The sequence below is a fragment of the Lytechinus pictus genome, chromosome 14 (assembly GCF_037042905.1).
Source record: "Lytechinus pictus isolate F3 Inbred chromosome 14, Lp3.0, whole genome shotgun sequence".
In the NCBI taxonomy this organism is placed as follows: Eukaryota; Metazoa; Echinodermata; class Echinoidea; order Temnopleuroida; family Toxopneustidae; genus Lytechinus; species Lytechinus pictus.
In genome coordinates, this window is record NC_087258.1 from 20,011,252 (window position 1) to 20,033,263 (window position 22,012).

The 22,012-nt window shown below is 36.3% G+C and overlaps 1 protein-coding gene across 1 annotated transcript; it reads left to right on the forward strand.

Moving 5' to 3' along the window:
• Positions 1 to 1,321: 1,321 nt before the first annotated feature.
• LOC129276145 (echinoidin-like) lies at positions 1,322 to 15,578 on the forward strand. Its single transcript, XM_054912575.2, has 3 exons — positions 1,322 to 1,458; positions 2,536 to 2,704; positions 15,330 to 15,578. The coding sequence occupies exons 1-3, from the start codon at positions 1,322 to 1,324 to the stop codon at positions 15,576 to 15,578; spliced, it is 555 nt and encodes a 184-aa protein (XP_054768550.2).
• The last annotated feature ends 6,434 nt before the right edge of the window (positions 15,579 to 22,012 follow it).

Below are 22,012 nucleotides of genomic sequence, written 5' to 3' on the forward strand. Positions count from 1 at the left end.
ACATACAAAATATACATACACAAAATATACATACGCTCCTCAGTTTGGAAATCTCACTTTGATCGATAATCCCTCCTCAGTTTTAGTAAATATCAATGTGTAAATAATATTAATGGATAGAGCATCTAACTCTCTTTAAACTGATACCCTACATGATATGATTATGCTTCACATGGAGGTGCAGTGCCTTGGAATGTGGCGCAAGGTCAAAATTCAAAAGTTGCACAATTAAACAATATTAAAAGTCACTGTTCTTTTTTCAGTGGTGATGAGTGGTTTTCTCAACGGTTTCTTTTAATTATTTTCATGCACCTTAATTTCAACATTAAAAGGGAATCAAACACACCTCTGCACAAGCAAACACATAACAAACAAACATGCATGGTGATTTCTGACCACGACTCAAACCATGTTATCTCACAGTCATAGAACCATCACTACAGAAGCAGGGGCTTGATTTGAAATGATTTCACGTTGACACAGACAAAGGAATCATGTTCTGTATTGACACTTCATGACCATTTCTACTCGTTTTGCAGCTTCTCAATTCAGACCTCATCCAACACTTTTGAATCCTGCTCTTTTCGTGATGGCATGACCATAACAAGCATGGTATCATTTTAAAGAGAAATAAATGATCTTTTGAATGATGTAAAATATGCGTTGCGTAAAATTGGAAGTTGGGTGAAATTAATTTTTTAGAGGCTTATATACAATAACAATATGGAACAGGAACTAGAATACGGCCCATTGAGAGCAAATAATACGTTTACGATTCCTCTCTGAAAAACAGATTTATTCAAACGAAGGTACTTCCTTAATCAGACCTATTAACTCTTTGCCCGCCACGGAGAGATCGAATAACTCCTGCGCCACATTAATGTCAAAGTATACCGGTAAACTTATGGTTTTGCATGGACTGTGCTGATTAACCTCACATTAGCTTTTGATTGGTTTAATGTAAAGAAAAGTTTTGTGTGTACACAGTACAATTCAACACACACATCACTAATGTGTATGAGTATATATAATGTGTATAATGTGTATGAGTAACGAACTTGTGCGTATAATAAATAAAATGTGACTTGAGTGGAATTTGGCAGTGTGCTGTATGTGAAGAAAGCCGAACAAAGTGGGCAAAGAGAAGTGATTTTGCCTGAAGCTGCATGCACGATTCGAAACTGTTCTGCTTGCATCCACTTCCTCAAAGAAGAATAGCGTTTTGAAATTAAATCGGCATTAGGAGATAATTACCGATTAGGCCTATCAATTTGGCTAGGTTCTCCGCTAATTCTTCAACAAATTAAAATAGTGAGTAGACATGTTCTGTCGACAGAAAACCTTGCTGTTCACCCTGGCATCGGTCACCATCTTGTCCATGTGTCCTGGTGATTGTCTCGGTGACGCTCCCTGCTGCTGTCCAACCTTCTGGACTGCATACAACGGTAGCTGTTACAGGTAAGTTTACAAGGGGTCGGGTTCTGGGGAGAAAGAACCAGGGATGTTGTCGAGGCCGGCCTCGAGACCACATTTTAGCCGGTCTTGGCCTCGGCCCTAGACACGTTTACAGAGTATATATTTAAAGGAGAAAGTTGTTTTTCCAGCGGCCTCGTGGCTCGGAGGTACCACCCTCATCTACATCCCTGATAAGAAAAAACTGACAACAGTGGCTGTCCTCAGAAGCCCACACCCTGAATGGATGATGACCCTCTAAGGAAAAAACATGGCAACAATTAGTGCATAAGTGACAACCAAATTTGTTGTAATAAAACCAATGGGTGTTGAACAAGAAAGATAAAAAAAAAAAACCAAGGGTGAAAAGGGCTGAAATGTCCGAAGATCGAGTGACAGCGTTTTCCACTCTTATTGAATAAGATGTTACTCATCGGCCCTATTAGAGGGTGATGTACCCCTTTTCCACCATTTTTATATGTGTACATTCAGTCCAAATTTCCACCGTCCCACGAGGTCTGTACATTGTGAAATTTGATAGGCTCTTAAACTTTTAGATTGTTTACACGACATATTAATTAGCTGTGGTTGATAGAGAGGGAAAATGTAACACCAGGAAAAGGGAGAATTACCAGAAATTGGGGGGAGGTTATCGAGACTTAATTTGGCCTTCTTTACTTCATCTTCATTCATTAATAAAAAAAACAATACTAAGTAAAGTCTAACCCATGGCTACTTTTGCATACAGGGCCACCTTTGGCTGAATTACATATCTCATTGGTGAATCATATCGTCAATGATATTGCTGACCCCCCCCCCCCTCGTTAGAGTGTGTAATTCTTCATATATAAAAGACAAAAATATGCCACTGTTATGAATATCCATTTTTGGTATGTTTTTGGTGTTGCATATAACCTACTATAGTATAAGTCATTCCTCCCCAATCCAACTTTGAAAAAGCCTGGCTCATACTGGTGTGCATGTCTCGAAATAAACGATGAGTATTTTCAAGAGCATTTTTTTTTCTTTTTGTTTTTCCTTCTCATTTTCCCAACCTTTTCTTTTTATAATCAAACTCCACAGATTGTTCAGTTACAGTATGAATTGGCATGAAGCCAAGGCACATTGTAACCAATTCTCCAGACCGTCTCTTGGCGTTGGGGACAGGAATAGCGTGGCTCATCTTGTATCCATCCATTCCCTAGATGAGAATGATTTCGTTGTTTCTTACTTCATATCTACAGGAATCAAGGTAAATGGGGGAGGGGATTAGGCCTACTGAAGTTCTAAAAAATAAACCCTAAACGAAAATGAGACCCCTCATTGAAATGAAGTTAATCAGGAGTGTCAAAAATTTGCTCCAAAATCTAGACAAATGACAATCTCAGAAACAATATTTTTCACTGGTGACTGATGTGTTCCTTAATTTTACTCTGGTGAAATAATGATCGCAGCAAAAATTACATGATATTCACCACTGATCATTATTTTAAAGGACAAGTCCACCCCCCAAAAAACGTTGATTTGAATAAAAAGAGAAAAAACCCAACAAGCATAACACTGAAAATTTCATCAAAATCGGACCTAAAATAAGAAAGTTACGACATTTTAAAGTTTCGCTTAGTTTCACAAGTAGTTATATGCACATCCTGTTCGGTATGCAAATGAGGAGACTGATGACATCATCCACTCACTATTTCTTTTGTATTTTATTATATGAAATAACGAAATATTCTAATTTTTCTTAATTGTCAAGTGAAACAATGATTAATTCCTCCCTGAACATGTGGAACTACCATTGCTTAATAATACATGGTTTAGTCAAGTTGGTCCTTATTGACAAATCTGTAAAAATTGAAATATTGTTTATTCCTGCCACCCCTCCATGCCAATTAAGTAGCGCATCTAATTTTGTCTGAAGGAGAGCAGCAATAGACATTTCTACTTTGATCGATGAACAGGCTTAGTCCTACAACATCGTTGGAGTAAACTAAACTAAACTAAACTAAACTAATTCAAACAATAAAGAACAAAATGAATAGTGAGTGCAGGACATCATCGACGGTCACATTTGCATGTCACCGAGTTGTACATGTCACTATTTTGTGAAAAAATAAGCGAAAACAAAAAACAAACAAAATGAGTACCTTACTTAATAATAACAAAATGTTATCTTCTAACCTAAATTGTATTATGTTTTAAAAGGGTGGGCAAATGCCACCAGCCCCCACGGCCCCCCTCCCCCTTGCTCAGAAGAGATGCCATTAATGTTTTATTGTAGTTTATAGAGCGAGACAAAAAAAATGAAACTTTATCACTTGGCGGGTATTGCCAGGTTATCAAAGGAAATGTTTTATGATTCAACTCTAATACGGCAGGTTGACAGCAAAATACAAATATGTTTGCGATTCCCCTCTGAAAAACAGATTTATTCAAACAAAGGTACTTCCTTAATCAGATCTATTAACTCTTTGCCCGCCTAGCTTGGACATATCGAACAACTCATGCGCCACATTAATTTCAAAGTATACCGGTACCCTTAGGCAGTGGCGTACCGTGGGTCACGGCATTGGGGGGGGGGGGCACCAGCAAAAATTTTGAGTCACTTATATAGTGATCGCGCGAAGCGCGCTAAGTTGTCAGGTATACTGACCTAATAGAGACATTTTAAGGAAGCACTTGCAGTCATTGTAATCATCAATAACATACACATCTCAGCAATCAAATAATGCGAGCGCGAAGCGCGAGCTGAAAATTTTTGATATTCAGACCTAAAAAAGGACTTTATAATCGAATTTTTGTAATCATGATACGTACCTGTCTTGCTAAACAATGCGAGCGCGAAGCCCGAGCCGGAATTTTTATATATATTGATCCCAAACAGGGAGAGGAATCTCTTAATAGTATACATATCTCACCATAGTCATGTAATGCGAGTGCCAAGCGCTTACTGATTTTGTTAGAATTACATCTGAACACATGAAGCACTTTTTGTAGTCAATGTTATCATGATTATCATACGCATCTCACTAATCAAATATTGCGAGCGCGAAGCGCGAGCTGAAAATTTAGGGTGCGTTTATCCGCCACTTTTTTACCCTAGAATCATGATCTGAATCATGATTCAAATCATGATTCTGCAAAATCATGAGTCGAAATTGAATATAATCATGATTAGAATCACAAACATGAAACACGAAAAAAGGGGCGTTTGGAAAGACGTTTCTGCAGAATCACGTACGAAAATGTTCGAATAAACGTTATCGTGATTACAATCATGATTCTATGTCCTCACTGTTGTCAGTTGTGTCGGGCTACTTTCGGTTTGACTCTTTCCAAGCTCAAGGCGCTCTATATGTTCATTGTATGTACATGAGTATGTACTATGCATGCATGTCTTGTCATGTTCAAGTTCTGTGTTGGTCATCGCATCGTCCACTACTTTTCATTTTTTGGTCATGTCTTCAACTTCAAGTTCTAGTAAATGAATTAACTGGACAGACAATGATCTCAGTTGTTGTTGAGTATACAGTATCAATATTAAATTTGATCTACGCTGAAATTCACTTCTGAACACCATTTTGGATAAACTAACAAGATGAATAGAAGCATATGGACCCTATATGATATAAGTAAACAAAATGAGGTATAGACTGAATTCTGGAAGCAAAAGATTTTTCGAGAGCCGAAACACGTGCGAAAAACTTCCTCTGTCAAACTGCGCACTAGTGATGCGCACTGGATTGGCCCGAATCTGAGGAGAAACAGCATTGGAATGAAGGTCGTCTAAACGCTGATTCTGTGATATTGTGATTCATGTTTGTGTTTTGAATCATGATTCAAATCATGATTCTGGCTTAAGGTCGCATAAACGCAGCCTAAGATAATTCAGACCTGAAGCGGGGCAGTCTGAGGCTTGTTTGTAGGAATTCACTAAGACCATACGTATTTCACTAACCAAATGATGCGAGCGCGAAGCGCGAGCTGAAAATTTTGGATATTCAGATCAGAAAAGGGGACATTTCAAGGACTGATTTTAGGAATTCATGGAGAGCAGACATATCTCACCAATCCACTGAAGCGATCGTAATCACGGACAGGAAATGTTTTATATTAAGACCTTAACATGGGGCAATCACTTTAAGTAGTCATGAAAAAGAAGCATATGTCACTACATAAAACAATAATATATTTGGTGTATATATATTGACTTGAAAACGGGAGGTTTTCGAACAACAGGTTTATTTCTCTTTAAACAGACAATGCGAGCACCAGGAACAATGAAGACATGGACCCTGAGCAAATTATGTTTCATAAAGTTATGATAAAAAAGTTTATGTAATATAACATAACATGATTATAATACAATATACAATTATAATGAATAATAATTTCTTCTTTGCCACTACGTTCCTCTTCCTTTCTCCCTTTTTTCTCCTTTTCCCCGTTTTTTTTTTGGTCAGCCGATTGGGGGGGGGGGGGCACGTGCCCCCCATGCCCCCCGTAGTTACGCCACTGCCCTTAGGGTTTCACATGGACTGTACCAATTAAAGGGGAAGTTCACCCTGACAAAAAGTTTATTGTAAAAATAGCAGAAAAAATATTTAAAAATATTGCCGAAGGTTTGAGAAAGATTCATCAAATAATTAAAAAGTTATTAGAATTTCAATCATTTGATTTGTGACGTCATATGCGAGCAGCATTCCTACATAGCGAATGGTAAAAAAATCAATGAAATGTCATTTTCTCAGAAAATTGAAAATGGTTTTCACTGTACCTTTTGTATATCAATAGACAAATCATTTCACACCTGATCATGAATAGAAAACAAAATTAAGTCATCAGGAACCATACAAAATTTGAAATTCATGCATTTTGTATTACATAACACATGGGGCAGCTGCTGGTTTACGACGTCACAAATCCAAAACTTTGAACTTTAATAAATTTCTTACTCTTTAACGGATTTTCCTCAAACCACCACCAATATTTTTTGACTATTTTTATGCTATTTTTAAAACAAAGTTTTCTTTAGGGTGAACTTCCCCTTTAAGCTCACAATAGCTTTTGATTGGTTTAATGTAAAAAAAACTTTTGTGTGTACACAGTACGATTCGATGCACACATCACTATCGTGTATGAACAATGGATTTAATGCACCACGTGTAACTATTAATAGAATAATTATTGTTATTGCTATAATTATTATTATATTACTAAAAGTATTAGTACAAGGTTAAATAATAGCAGTAGAAGTAGTGGCAAGTAGTAATGGTGGTGGTGGTGGTAGTGGGATGGTAATAGTAGTAGTAGTCTTGCATACCTTCACATCAACCCCAAATCGTGAAGAAACAAAAAGGAAACAAAAAGGAAAAACATATCAGGGAACGAACAGAGGAAAAGTAAGACAGTGATATAGAAAAATAAAGATAGATAGAAAGAGAGAAAAGGAGAGAGAGAACCCCCCCCCAAACATTGAACATAACAGAAAAAAAAAATATTTACAATGAATATGGTGTAAGTTTCTAAAACGCCCCCTTTTACGTAATTCCCTAACCTTGATAAAGTGGAACTTGACCTCATCTTGTAGTCTAAATCATTCCATTTGCTTAAACCTATATATAGAAATAAGTTTGTTTTGGTAATGTATGACACGGGGTTTATGTGATAAAAATCTATGCCTTGTATTGACGAGAGTGTATTAAGTGATCAATGAAGAAATAAACCAATGAAGAAATGAATTTATGTACCATTTTACGAGGCCGCCATCATTTTCAAGCTTTAACCGCTCACGATGGCGGTCTCCTGCATTCATTTAAACTGTTATTTTCTTTTGATTGAATATTGCTTCTTGCTGATATTTATTTTTCATTGCTTTATTATGACTATTGCTTTCTTACTTTGTAAACCTAAATGAATCACCTTGATGTTATGTTGCATATATTATCTTGAATGCAGAAATAAATAAAATCAAATCAAAAGTGTAACAAGTTCCTGAACTAAAATAGTATTTAACCCTATTTTATAAATAAAGGGTTACTATGAGCGTTATATTCTTAATGAGTTATTATGCGAATAGCTTTATTTTGAAGAGTTTTTTAGATTGCTATTATGAGATGAATATGAATTACCCAAAATAATATTACATGCACTGAAGCTTTTCCACATGTTATTTTCTGGTTTTGCATTACCAAACAGATATACAGTTGTGCTCGGAAGTATTCATACCCCGAAGAAAATATGTGTTTTTTGCATTTTTCATAAAAATGAAAGCTAAACTAGGATAACTTTCATAGTATTTAGATACTACTAGACATTATATACAAAAGCATGCTGATTTTATTTTCATCTCATTTGCATAATAATAGAGAAGACGACTTTTCTGAATTTTCTGATGTTCAAAAGTATTCATACCCCTGTCATTCTCGAGTATAAGACACCCTATAATGTCAGGCATGGATACAAAAGAATTTAAGCTATGTTGCATGGTATCCAGGAAGAGGAAGTTCCTGAGATCTCAGAAACCTTCCCTCTTCTGGGGTTTATCCAGATGTTAGTTGCCGTGTTGATGAAATTGATTTCAAATCAATTCAATTCAAGATTGGGGGAGGGTAGGGGGGGATTTCACATTTTTAAAATGAAATTTTGTTGAGAAAGTCAGAGTCTTTGAATTTCGGAAATATTAGTGGTTCTATGAATTGAGAATCAGTGGCAAGATCTTCGTCAGTTTATCAGCATCGGCTTAAACTTCATCATGGTCAAGCAAAAGGAACTTAGTGACGACCTGAGAATGCGAATAGTGAATGCTCACAAATTTGGGCTACAAGGCAATGTCCAAGCATTTTAAGGTTTATGTGGCTACTGTCCAGAGCATCATCAGAAAGGACAACACTTTCAACAAAGTGGACAACCTTAAAGACCCGGACAGAAGCCCAAAGACTCGGCAAGGCGAGCGAGAACGTTCGAGCTTCTGCTTTCAACCACAGCATCACCACAAAGGAGATGCTAAAAGATCTCAATGGCAAAGGGACCAATATCTCCAGGCAAACCATCCAGAGGACCTTGAATAAGGCAGGATTGAATGGACGACGGCCACGAAAGACTCCACTCCTAAAACCCAACCACACAAGATCACGTTTGGACTTTACCAGAAGACATCTGGGAAAAGATGAAACTTTTTGGAGGTCTATCCTTTGGTCTGATGAAATAAAAAATGGAGCTGTTCGGACACAGAGATGTCGCCTACGTCAGGAGGAAGAAAGGGGAAGCCTTTAACCCAAAGAACACAGGGCCCACATGGGGGAGGGAGCATGATGCTTTGGGGCTGTTTTTCAGGAAGAGTCTGCTGAAACACTTCAACTTGGCCCCGATTGGATCTTCCAATAGGACAACGATCCGAAGCACACTGCCAAGAAGGTCAAAACATGGTTTCAGGAGCATGCAGTCAACGTACTGGAGTAGCCGAGCCAACGTACTGACTTTAACCCAATCGAAAACCTTTGGAAAGAGCTCAAGGTGGAGGTCAACGCAAGGAAACCTGGCAACCTGAAGGACTTGGAGAGGATTTCAAAGGAGGAATGGGCCAAAATCCCTGTAAAGACATGCAAGAACTAAGTAACAAACTATATGAGACGTCTGGAGGCAGTCATTGTGAATAAAGGCTATTCAATTGATTATTAACTTGTGGTTCATGACAGGGGTATGAATACTTTTGGACATCAGAAAATCCAGGAAAGTTATGTATTCTTTTGATATGCAAATGAGGTGAAAATAAAAATTGCATGCTTTTGTACATGATACCTAAATGTATTTGACTGATTTGTAACTGACTCCAGTTCTACTCTTATTTTTATTAAAAGTGAAAAAACCTGTGATTTTCCAAGGGGTATGAATACTTATGAGCACAACTGTATATTTCAGGGACCTGGGAACGAGTTTGTTAACCAGTGGTACCGGTGCTGATGAATATTTGATAAGCAATAAAAAAGAAAGGAAAAAGAGGTTTTCACTACGAAATGGAGGTCATTTTGGTCCCGATAAATCTGAAAGACAGAAAAAAAATCATGAAATTTTTCAAGTTTTTCTTGATTTAGGAATTCAATTCAAGTTCAATTCATTTTCAATTTACTAGTCTTTGATATGTAAAGATACATTTTATCCATTTTCACTGTTCATAATATTTTAATCAACAGAAAGTATCGTCATGTATTAGGGTATATATGTGCACTATGTTAACAGACACATCGATTGATCAGTGCTCCCAGCTCCTAAGAAAGATCCCTAACACCTTATTTGGATTCATTTACGAATAAGATAGTGAGGATTGAGGATTGGGATCCAATTGCTCCTTAATTGATTCTAATGTGTGACGGTTATATTATTTTTGGCAAAGAGGCAACATATCGCGCAGGCATGCTCAGTGTAGTTATGGCCGGGTGTCCATTATGCTGATGTGATATATTCTGATCATTACTCGATCTCTGGAGCCAAGAAGGACTACACATTCCTGATTATGTGCTGCCATTAACACGTACGGCTTGTACTATTTTATCAATTTACAACGTGAAACTAAACTTAAAACCAGTTCTCACGATAATGATGTGCATAGATGCAGATTTTGTTTTTGTTCTTTTGTCGTTCCTGTTTTTCCCTATACTTGCTGAACTACCTGGATATTTAATACTAAAAAAGAATAATCATACGTCAGTATGTCATTGAAGTAAACCACGGCCATACCGCAGCGAAAGGGGGGGGGGGGCAGCTGCCCCCAGAAATTGTGAATACTTGCATTCTTACTGAAAAATAAATATAATTGACCAAAAGTATGCACGAAATCCTTAAATTTCACTTTACAAAATGCAAAAGAGCCCCAATGATAAGCTCAGAACAGCACATGCACCAGAAATGTGTAGTGCTTCTTGGCTCCAGAGATCGAGTAATGGTCAGAATATATCACATCAGCATAATGGACACCCATGACTACAATGAGCATGTCTGCACGATGTTGTCTCTTTGTCAGAAATAATATAACCGTCATATATTAGAATCAATTATTAAGGAGCAATTGGAGCCCAACTTATCATCCTCAATCCTAACCTCATTATCTTATTCGCATGGTAATCCAAATGAAATGTTAGGCATCAGAGCTGCATGGGAGCACTGATCAATCGATGTGTTTATTCTGTTAACATAGTATATACTTATACCCCAATACATTGCAATAATGTCTGTTAATTAAAATATTCTGTACAAAGCAAATGAAGGAAACACTTCTTAACATATCAAAGACTAGTATAAATTGAAAATGAATTGAACTTGAATAGAATTGCTAGATTAAAAAAAAACTCCCTGGTTGCACTTATCACATCATGAAGATGATAAGATTTAAGGGTATAAGGGTTTGTCAAGTCGTTTCAAGGTATTCCTGCAATACCATGATACCATGCACACTGAATGTATTCGACGTCTATCTCTGTTTATCTATTTTGTTCCTAAATAAGCACATTTGACCCCTTTATACATAATGTCTTCTTAGATATAGACTTTTCAGAATAAAGAACCCACGAAAAATAAGACTTCTAAATCTACCCGCTTTTAGACGTGTATTTTGGCTTCCAATGAAAGTTTGTTGACCTTTTGACCTTTCCCTGACCTTTTCTTGACCCTTTCTGGATAAGGGCTTCTGACGATGGATTTATCAAAATCGAAAATAAAAAAGTACACACATATACATACAAACAAGGAAAAATTAGCTTTCATAACACCTCCAGTGTAATTTGCCACTTAACGAAAGTTTGTTGACCTTTGACATTTCCGGTCATAACTTTTTAACGGGAGGCCAAGAGTATATAATTGGGGTGTGTACACTTTCTTGTTTAGTATAACAATACAAACAATTTGATGTGTCACTCGACAGAATTGGGGCAATTAAAAAAATTGACCCATTGACCTTATTTTGATCCCTAACATCATGAACGTGGTCAAGATGACCATTAGAAATTTGTCACCAAGTTGAAAGTTGTTCCTTGTGATGTCACCAATCACATAAAAGTGAAAAATAAGACTTAGCCAATTTGTCGAAGTAGCCGGTAAATCATGACATATATGCTGCCTGACTATAATATACCAATTAATGTATACGAAAAGCTGTCCCGAAGGGTATAGGGCTATTTTAGTCTAGATGATCGGTGCAAAAAATAGCAAGAATTGTTCAGATTATGGTAAAAGCATGAAATTTGGCTGACAGGTAGAGAAAATAGTGCTGAACATTTTTAGCAGGGGGTGCCACTCTGACCTCTTCTCGTACTAGCAACAGTTGCTAGGGAACATATTTACCTTGGCAACCACCACTTTGGGGGTGTCATCTACATTTCAAAAACTATATTTTGACTTCTAAGCTCCCATTTTACAATCACATATCAAGAAACATTCCGACCATGTATAGCAACAGTTGCTAAGCAACATATTTTCCATAGCAACTATAGATAATATTACTTAATACAACATCTGGACATAATGTTTGAATGAAAGTGGTTAGAAAATTGGTCAAAGTATGACTCTGGAGTGAAAACATATACCAGATCCCTAAAAAGTTAAGAGACCGTCTAAATAATTATAATGCCTGCATAGTAGGCCTAATCTTATCAAGGTAACAAACCTAATTTCGATATCATATTTATTTTGCATACTTTTTACTCACACATGACAAAGCTAACACACAGACAAAATCATAATTGGGTCATTGAATGTGCATACAGGATATCTCTTGTTATAAAACTGAAACAGGATATTGTAGTGGATGTAGCATGGAACACTCGGAAAGACACCGAACCTTGACATGCTTGAGGGAAAAGGGAAGCTGAAATTTTATTGATATCAACTAATCGCTCCCAATTAAATGACAAACCCTCTTGGGAAATAATGGCGAGTAATACACACGCACTTGTCAGTAAGATTTTGATATCATATTGACTGACTTGAATATATGTACAGTAGACTTGAAACAGCCTCAAGAATCATTTCCTGTATATGCACTGTATAGCATGTGCAGTAGACCTGAAACAGCTCAAGCATCATTGTCTGTATTTATGTTGCTCCTTTTTTTATTATAATGCTGGACAGTTGAGTCATTTATTTTGCAATAGTTTCTATCTAGATAATGAAGAAAAAATATCTACATAATGTACAACTGTGCAGTTTCCAGTAGTTTGGGACTTTGGGTACAATTCTAGCGAATGAATAGAACGTACATTCTTTGTGTCGCACATGCCTTCACAGAGTTAGGCATATATCTAGTCCAAAATTTTTTAAGACTGTCTGGATTGATTATAAGTAGGGAAAACCAAAACCACTGTGAAGCATGTGTTATGCTCGACAAAGAATATTAGAGGCAACAGGGGAATACATCAAGAAAGTTACAGCCATCATCATCTTCGGTGTAACAATGAATTGTTCGTCAATCAGAGTGTAAGAGACATTTCTCCTCATAAGGACATAATATAAGGTGATAGTGCAATCAGCAAATTCATTTCCATCTGAGTTCTGAGTTGGACATGCAAAGATGTATTGGAGGTATATGGAAGGAAGAAGCATATCAGAACTTAATGCTACTGTTCTGTGCCGGGGTTTTGTGGCCGAGTATGGATCACGTCCAGCCAACCTGGGGCCTGTTGCAGAAAGAATTGCGTTTAAACGCAAGTCCCGAACACGGGTGCTTTATTGGCTGAAAATCAAGTTGCGCAAGATTTTTTGAGTTGCGTTTGATAGCAACTATTTCTGCAACAAGCCCCAAATATCACAAGTGCGTCACATACGTAGGTGACAAAGTCAGCTGCGCATATAGTACATCCTGCAAGATCTTTCAAGTAATGGTCCATTAAGCTCCAGCCAAAACACCTGCAATCGGAACTGACTGGTCAATCAACTTCTGCGAGAGCTTTCAAGTCATGATAGATCCCGCAGCAGCAGGATCCAGGCCAACAAAGCCTGTAAACAGAACTGATGGTCGGTCCAAATCAACTCTTAGGAGATCTTTCACGTGATGATAAATCCTGGAGCTGAAGGGTTGATCCAGGTCAAAACACCTAGCTAGAAACAGAACGGACAGGTCCAAATCAACTTCTGCAGTATCGAGTCATGATAGATCAATCATATAGCTGCAGGATCCGGCCAACATGCCTAGAAACTGAACTGACCGGTCAAAATCAACTCTAGCAGGATCTTTCACGTCATGATAGATCACAGAGCTGTAGGATTGATCCAAGTCAAAACACCTGGAGACGGAATTGACAAGTCAAATTCAACTCCTGCACATGGCATTAGGTCCGGAAACAGTATGGAAAGCTAATATGATCTTCATTCCAGGCTTCGAAAGGGAGGGGATAAACCAAGGAGAGTGTGTTGGCTTTCAAGAGAACGACTACTGTTAGCTAGAGATAAAGTGGTATCCAAGCACTCATTTGAAAATTACTTTCTGGCGGGATTTTGGTGTTTGAAATAATTTCTAACTTAGTTGACTCAATCAATTCTTGGCGGTCATTTTTTTCATCTCTCCAAGATCAGAGATATTCAACTTGTAAGCACCCATGACCTCCTGGTGAGCTCTTGTAGCTGTTCTTGTAACTGTTCTTCTCTTGTTAAATGTTGGTTTGTGGAATTCTTTCCAAGGGCATTTGTAGTGTTATACAGGGTCTTAAAGGAGATTTTTAGGGAAAATACATAGCCACAAATTTCCAGAATGTCAACGGTTTCTAGACTTTTAAGTCTCGATGATACAAATTCGATCAATTCTACCTCCATTGTTAATCACTCAGATAAGTAAACATGAGGTCTATTATCATTCAATGATGAATGTGTAACTAAATTATATAGTAATAACAGACATTAACAAAGTACCATTTGCTATGAAAGACACCAAATAATTTAAATCGATGGTCGATCTTTTACATGTGTTTATGTTAATCCATAATAATTTTGGTTTCCAAATGGAGAAAAATTGGTGTTAAGGTGGTTTTTTTTAACATGCAACAATCATTACTATATACCAATAATATGGTACCCATAGACATCGTCTTTGGAAATAATTATGAACCATATCATGAGGTAGTTTAATTTGTGCAATATTTTACGTTTTTAAGCATCTATTAGTACCTCTATCAATAATCTTACCGTAAGACATTTAACCATTGGTTGCTACAGAAAACATGTTACTTGTATCATCTGGTATTTTGCATGGGCGTGTATACATGGTATAATTGTTTCTGGGTTGTTGTGATTAATGTATTAATGCTTGAATACAAAAGATATGGTTCATATAAATTATGATCATGAAAAAAAAAACATACCCTATAAGTGGAAAAAAATGTTACCTACCAACCGTTGCTATGGTACTTATTGGGTCTACCTAAGAAAAAAATCATCACATGAGGAATCTATGGGACAGATATAATTTCTGAGCTCTTCTGAGTAAATCATATTGATCATATTCATCTGAACGATGATAAACAATTTGTTGCTATGTAAAATGGTCCCTTAGCAGCCGTTGCTATGAATAAATGGATTAAAACTGTTGTGATACAATGGAACATGCTTTAGGTTGAAATTCATGCTACACATCGCTCATGAAAATGTTACTTAAGCCCAATAAAGTTCAGTTACTAAGGTAAATATGTTACCTAGCAACCGTTGCTATATTTGGCAAAGTCACGTTGGCACTCCCTGCTAAAAGTCTTTAGAACAACTTACTCTACCTTTGTGCCAATTTTCATGCTTTTACCATTTTCTGAACATTTTTTTCACCAATCACCTAGACTATTTTAGGACTAAATGAGATACGACACATAGTAGTAATCAGTTCTTCGTATCATTATCGTAATCAGGATCTGGGAGCTGATGAATCAATTGGGCGCTACATGTGGATTGGTCTCCATGATACTACCAGCGAGGGGAACTTCGAGTGGACAGACCGATCCTCGTTCACCATGAATATGTGGTCCCCCGGACAGCCAGACAACTATGGTACGGGGGAAGACTGCGGGGAGATTACAGGCGTCTACGGCTATAAGTGGAACGACAGACCGTGTGACGATGTGGCTAAGTACTTCATGTGCAAGTTACCAGTTTGGTAAACTGAACGGGGACATCCCACAAGGCAAGGACCTTGGGAACGATTTTTTTCTTATTTACTTGGGGTGTTGATGTAAATTTGACAAGCAAAAAAAAACAATAATTAAAAATCACGATTTCTAATTCTTTAGAATTCCGGGGGGGGGGGGCGGTGCTGTCAATGTTTCTAGAATTCCAGGGGGTGCTGTCAATAAATGTTTTTTACCACTTAGCCTTACCTTTTAGAAAAATCTCCAAGTCATGACTGATTGAGTTTACATTAAACATCTAATTAACAGATGTGATTTTCGCTTTTTTTTCTCAAATACTGATTCATTGACAATTTATGTCATTTTGATTATGGGTGAACTTCTTTGTTAAGTGATAATCAAACCCCATTACTATTGAGATGACGCTGATGTCATTCAATGTGATTATTTCTTGTGGTATACTGCATTTTTACGTTGATTAATGAGGAATTTAAATGTTATCGATTTGATCAATGTTTAATGTTAATAAATGGGAATTAGAATATTCTGTTCGGGCAGTACTATACAATACAAATAACATAGCCGGTACGTGAACCTGCATATATTCTACATCGCTGTATAGCAATTCACTGATTGCATTGCCATGATTTGTATTTTATTGGAATCTATAAATAAATTAAAGTGTATATCATTGACATATTAAATAATTCAGCAAAATTTATGAAGGAAATTAGTAAAATTTGAAAGTTAAAACATAGAATATTGGATAATGATATTGCATTAAAGTATTTCCCCTTTTCGCTTGTTGAAAAAATTCTAATCTTATATAATATGTTTAATAGGGTTGATCTTTATTATTTCCTAGAACATAAACATGCAAACTGTAGTCCATGCTTTGCTTCTGTGTTAGTTATCTAGATATTGATTTTTTATCAAGAAATAAAGTTGAACTTAAACATTCATCTCGTGTAAGCTTTGTAGTGATTTCTGGCATGTTCCCTCTCCATTCATCTTAACTGAAATCTTGCTCTGGCTAACATTTATACGTCATGTGAAAGCGTTGTTCATCTAATTTACGCAAAATAGATGAAAAATTCATTTTACATGACATCTTATAATAAGCATCTTCCAAAATGCGCTTTCCGGTTTTGGTTATTTCTGTTGCATGGATCTGAGATGGCAATTAAATGGATTGTCCGGCCTGAAAATATTTATATCTAAATAAATAGAGTAAAATTCACGGAGCAAAATGCTAAACATTTCATGAAAATCGGATAACGAAAAAGAAGTTATTGAATTTTAAATTTTATCAATACTTTGTGAAACAGTTATATACACATAATCGTAAATATTCATTAGGTAGGTTAATGATGTCATATCCCCACTTTCCTTTATCTTATGTTATTACATGAATTCATATAATTGTTCATTTTTTCATACATGTGTATATGTGTCTCTATTATGATGAAATAATTTGCTGTAATAAATAACTAATGCACTTAATCAGTTGTCAATCCAATTGTTTTAGTAATTGGTAGAAAAATTTCGAATTAACCTAATTTCATATAATAAAATACAAAAGAACGAGCGAAGAAATGCCTAGAACTGTTTCACCTGAACAATGCAAATATTTAAAATTCAATAACTTCGTTATTTGTTATCCGATTTTGATCAAAATTTTCAGCATTTTGCTTTGTGAATTTTACTCTATTTATTGAAATATAAATATTTCCAGCCTGGACCATCCCTTTAAGGCCGCAGGATAATCAGCTGGAAGGTACATTTTTTTAAAAGAGAAATAGTATTTTTCATACTTGTCATACATACGTGGGGGTATCATGTCTACTACGGCTCGGTGTAAACATGGCAGAGGTAAAAATTACAAAGGTAAAATGGGCAGAGGTAACAATGGCAAAGGTTAAAATGGCTGAGGTAAATATGGCAGAGGTGAAAATGGCAGGGGTAAAAATGGCAGAGGTAAAAATGGCAAAGGTAAAAATGGCGAGGGTAAAAGTGGCAAAGGTAAAAATGGCAAAGGTAAAAATGGCAGAGATAATAGTGGCAGAGATAATAATGACAGAGGTAAAAATGACAGAGGTATAAATGGCCAGTCTTAAACCCCCATGCCAAAAAATCCAAAAGCCCATCAATGTACAGTAAATTGAATTAGGAAGGTTCTGAGGAGAAAATTGGAATTATAATGTTGTACTAGTGGAAGAGCCGTGGTGTAGTGGTTCTGACTTTCGCCTTGTAAACAGAGGGTCGTGTGTTCGAATCCCACCGCGGTCTAGCGTCCTTTGGCAAGGCGTTAATCCACACTTTGCCACTCTCGACCCAGGTGCTAAATGGGTACCCGGTAGGATGCGAAAGATATTGTATGTTTGATTTTGCCAGCGCCATAATGAGGCTGCGATGAATGCAAGGAATGCTCCCCAGGGAGTGGAAATTGTGCACTTTTCGTGCGGGATTGAAATGAATCCAATGACCGGGGTAATAATATGCTGTAACGCGCTTTGAGCCATTCAGGGAAAAGCGCTTTATAAAAATTGGCTATTATTATAATGGAAGGGGTAACCTTTTTAAATCATACTGTAGATCTTCTGCACCAAATTTATAACACTTGAGTTGGTATTTCTTATTTTTTTCCTGGACTTTGCCTTCTCATGTCAAATCGCCCTTCTAATATTCAAATTTGGATCCCAAGTATTGTACTTAATTCATTACAGGGAAAATTCACACTGACATAAAGTTTATTGTAGAAGTAGCAGAACATAATTAAAGGACAATTCCACCAAAAGTTGATTTGAATAAAAAGAGAAAAACCCAACAAGCATATTACTGAAAATTTCATCAAAATCGCATGTAAAATAAGAAAGTTATGACATTTTAAACTTTTACTTAATTTCACAGAACAGTTATGCACATCATGGTTTAGCAATATTTTGTGAAACAGTCGTCATGAATATTCATTAGGTGGGCTGATGATGTCACATCCCCACTTGTTCTTTTGTATTTTATTATATGAAATTAGGTTTATTCAAATTTTTCCTCCAAGAACTAGAAAAATTGGATTGACAACTGATAAAGTGCATTAGATATTTATTGCTGCAACTTATTTCATAATAAGGGAGACATATTATACACACAAGTATGAAATAATGAAAAAAATATGATTTTATGTAATAACATAAGAGAACGGAAAGTGGGGATGTGACATCATCAGCCCACCTAATGAATATTCATGACGCCTTTTTTTTTACAAAATATTGCTAAAGTTTAAACTTCAATAACTTTATTATTTGTTATCCGATTTTGATGAAATTTTCGGCATTTTGCTCAGTGAATTATATATGTATTAACACATAAATATTGTCAGCCCGGATCATCCCTTTAAAGCCAGCATGATAGTGTTGTGTTGCTCAGTTGGGACTTTGTGGAGAGTCCGTCATGTTGGAATATTTTAATCGGTATGTTGTTTGCAATTTTGGCCTTCTTTAAAAGGATTCGCCTTCATCGTTGATCGGTTTTCTGTTGGCTTAGATAGTTGAGTCGAAAAATGGGGGTTCCCGTGCACCATCCGGATATATATTTTTAACCAACTTTTTGTATGGCCTGAAGTGTCTAGTTAATGAATCTTGGTGTTCCTTTTACCAAATCGCGTCCCATGGGTTTCAAAACTGGCAATTTTGGCGGCCATCTTGTTTTTTTTTCATGAAAATCAATCGTTTAATATATCTTCTTTTGTGTCGAATGGAGATATTTTTCATGTGATGCTGATGTTTTTGATCAAACAGATTTCAATGCATATTGTTTACCCAAAACACATTTTTTCAAAACCGGACTGTTTAGAAAACGATCATGAAAAATCCAGGAGTTGCCGATTTGGCAAAGGGAACATCAAGAATCATTAACTAGACACTTCAGGCAATACAAAAAAGTTGGTTAAAATATATATCTTGATGGTGCTCGGGAACCCCATTTCCGACTAGACGAATAAGCCTGCACCATATATTGAGTGGGATGATACACTTTGACTTATCAGATGCGAGGCCTATATACCACTGGCGTAAATCCGTGTTGATGGGTGGGGGGGATGACTGAAATATTTTGGCTTTTTTTTTTGCAGTCATGTTTTTAGATATGCAAGGAATTGTCTTGATATGTACCGTGGGTCACGGCATTGGGGAGGGGGCACCAGCAAAATGTTTGAATCACTGAGTGAGCGCGCTCAGTTGCCATTTATTCTGACCTAATAGAGACATTTTCTGGACAATGTCATTAAACGGATATGCATCTCACTGATCAAATAATGCGAGCGCGAAGCGCGAGCTGAATTTTTTTTATATTCACACCTAAAAAGAGACATTATAATCAAATTTGTGTAATCATGATAGGTACCTGTCTCGCTAAACAATACGAGCGCGAAGCGCAAGCTGAAGTTTTCGTATATTTTTACCCCAAACAGCGAGATTTTGAGGAATATATTTTAGGAATCCATTAAGAGTATGCATATCTCACCATAGTCATCTAATGCGAGTGCCAAGCGCTTGCTGGTTTATAAGAATTACATCTGAACACATGAAACACTTTTTGTAGTCATTGCAATCATGATTATCGTACGCATCTCACTAATCAAATATTGCGAGCGCGAAGCGCGAGCTGAAAATTTAGATAATTCAGACCTGAAGTTGGGCATTCTAAGGTTTCTTTGTAGGAATTGACTGGGACCATCCGTAATTCAATATCCAAATGATGCGAGCGCGAAGCGCGAGCTGAAAATTTTTGATATTCAGATAAGAAGGGACATTTTAAGGACTGATTTTAGGAATTCATGAAGAGCAGACATATTTCACCAATCCACTAATGCGAACGTAATCACGGACAGGAAATGTTTCATATATAAGAAGACCTTAACATGGGGCAATCAATTTTTGAGTCATGAAAAAGAAGCATATGTCACTACATAAAACAATGATAACTCAAGTGCTAGGAAATATATTTTGTTTATATTGACTTGAAAACGGGATGTTTCAGTACAACAGGATTATATATCTCGTTAGCAGACAATACAAGCACCAGGAACAATGAAGACGTAGGCCCTGGGCAAATTATGTTTCATAAAGTTATGATAAAAAAAATTATTATGTAATGCAACATAACATAATTATAATATAACATTATAATGAATAATATTTTCTTCTTTCCCACTATACGCTTCTCTTCCTTTCTCCCTCTTTTCTCCTTTTCCCCTTTTCCCCGTTTTTTTTTTTGGTCAGCCGATTGGGAGGGCACGTGCCCCCCATGCCCCCCCCCCCCCGTAGTTACGCCACTGTATGTCCATATGGCAAATACCCCTCCAATATTATCATTTTTTTTACCCCATGATGGTTTAATGGTTTTATTAGAGATTACATTTTAAAAAAATTGACATTCCATCTTAATTCCTTCCCAAAGACACCAACATTGATGAATTGGAAGAAACGGGAGTTTCTCTTCAATGTTATGATAAGGACAGAAGTATTTCGTTTGGAAATGGTGAACTGGCTCTTTATTTGCATGTTATGATTCAATAATATTGTTTTATTTGTTAAGCGGTATTTCAGGAAGAATTTTCACCAATAAAACAATTATCTCTTGTGATGTTTTTTTTCTTTCATTTCTTTCGTAAAAAGTGGGGGGGGGGGTGTTTGTACAGGCCATCCCCCCCCCCCCGGGATTTACGCCAGTGCTATATACATGTAGCCGTAAAGGTGCTCGAATTAGCATGGCAATTCTTATTCATCGTGCAGTAAGTTTTTTCCAATGTATAGGCCTACAAGGTTATTTAATTCACCATTTTCCCTTAGCCACTGTTGTTTTATTTTGATTATGATAGTACTATCATCTCAGATTAATTAAACCATGATTTCAAAAATTTAGCATTCATTATCAATCTTTAAATAATTTTTGAAATTGATTTTTCATGGATTTAGCTCCTTATTTGAAACAAAACCTTAGTGAAATGTCAATTTTTTGCAAATTTAAACATGTTTGATATTTGAAATTGAACATGAAACACATAAATATGGCGAGCTGAATACATTAACATCTTTCTGATGTTTATCCTTTGAAAATTACAAAAAGAAAAGAAAACTATATTTTGTCATTTTTTTTAAGGACGGCGACTTTTTGATATGTAATTCCAAAAGGAGCTTAATCCAAAAATATTCATAAAAATTGTAAAATTCTGTTATTTTCAGCAAAATTTGTACTGATGGTGTAAACTTGTATCCAAAAATATGAATACATAACTTTCTGTAAAATAGGAAAAATAACAAATTTTAAATAACCGTATAGTAGATTTAGCTCCTTTTAGAACAAAACTCAAATTTGCAATAAATTTTTACCAACCTTTCCCCCAAAAAAAAAAATTAAGAAAAAGCGATATGTTGCATTTGATTCCCACGGCAAAGATACATATATTTGTG

Excerpts from the sequence above, each read along its gene's own strand:
- LOC129276145 (XM_054912575.2), top strand. The coding sequence starts at position 1,322 with ATGTTCTGTCGACAGAAAACCTTGCTGTTCACCCTGGCATCGGTCACC. Across the intron at positions 1,459-2,535 it reads TACAACGGTAGCTGTTACAG|ATTGTTCAGTTACAGTATGA; the intron begins GTAAGTTTACAA and ends CAAACTCCACAG. Across the intron at positions 2,705-15,329 it reads TCATATCTACAGGAATCAAG|GATCTGGGAGCTGATGAATC; the intron begins GTAAATGGGGGA and ends TATCGTAATCAG.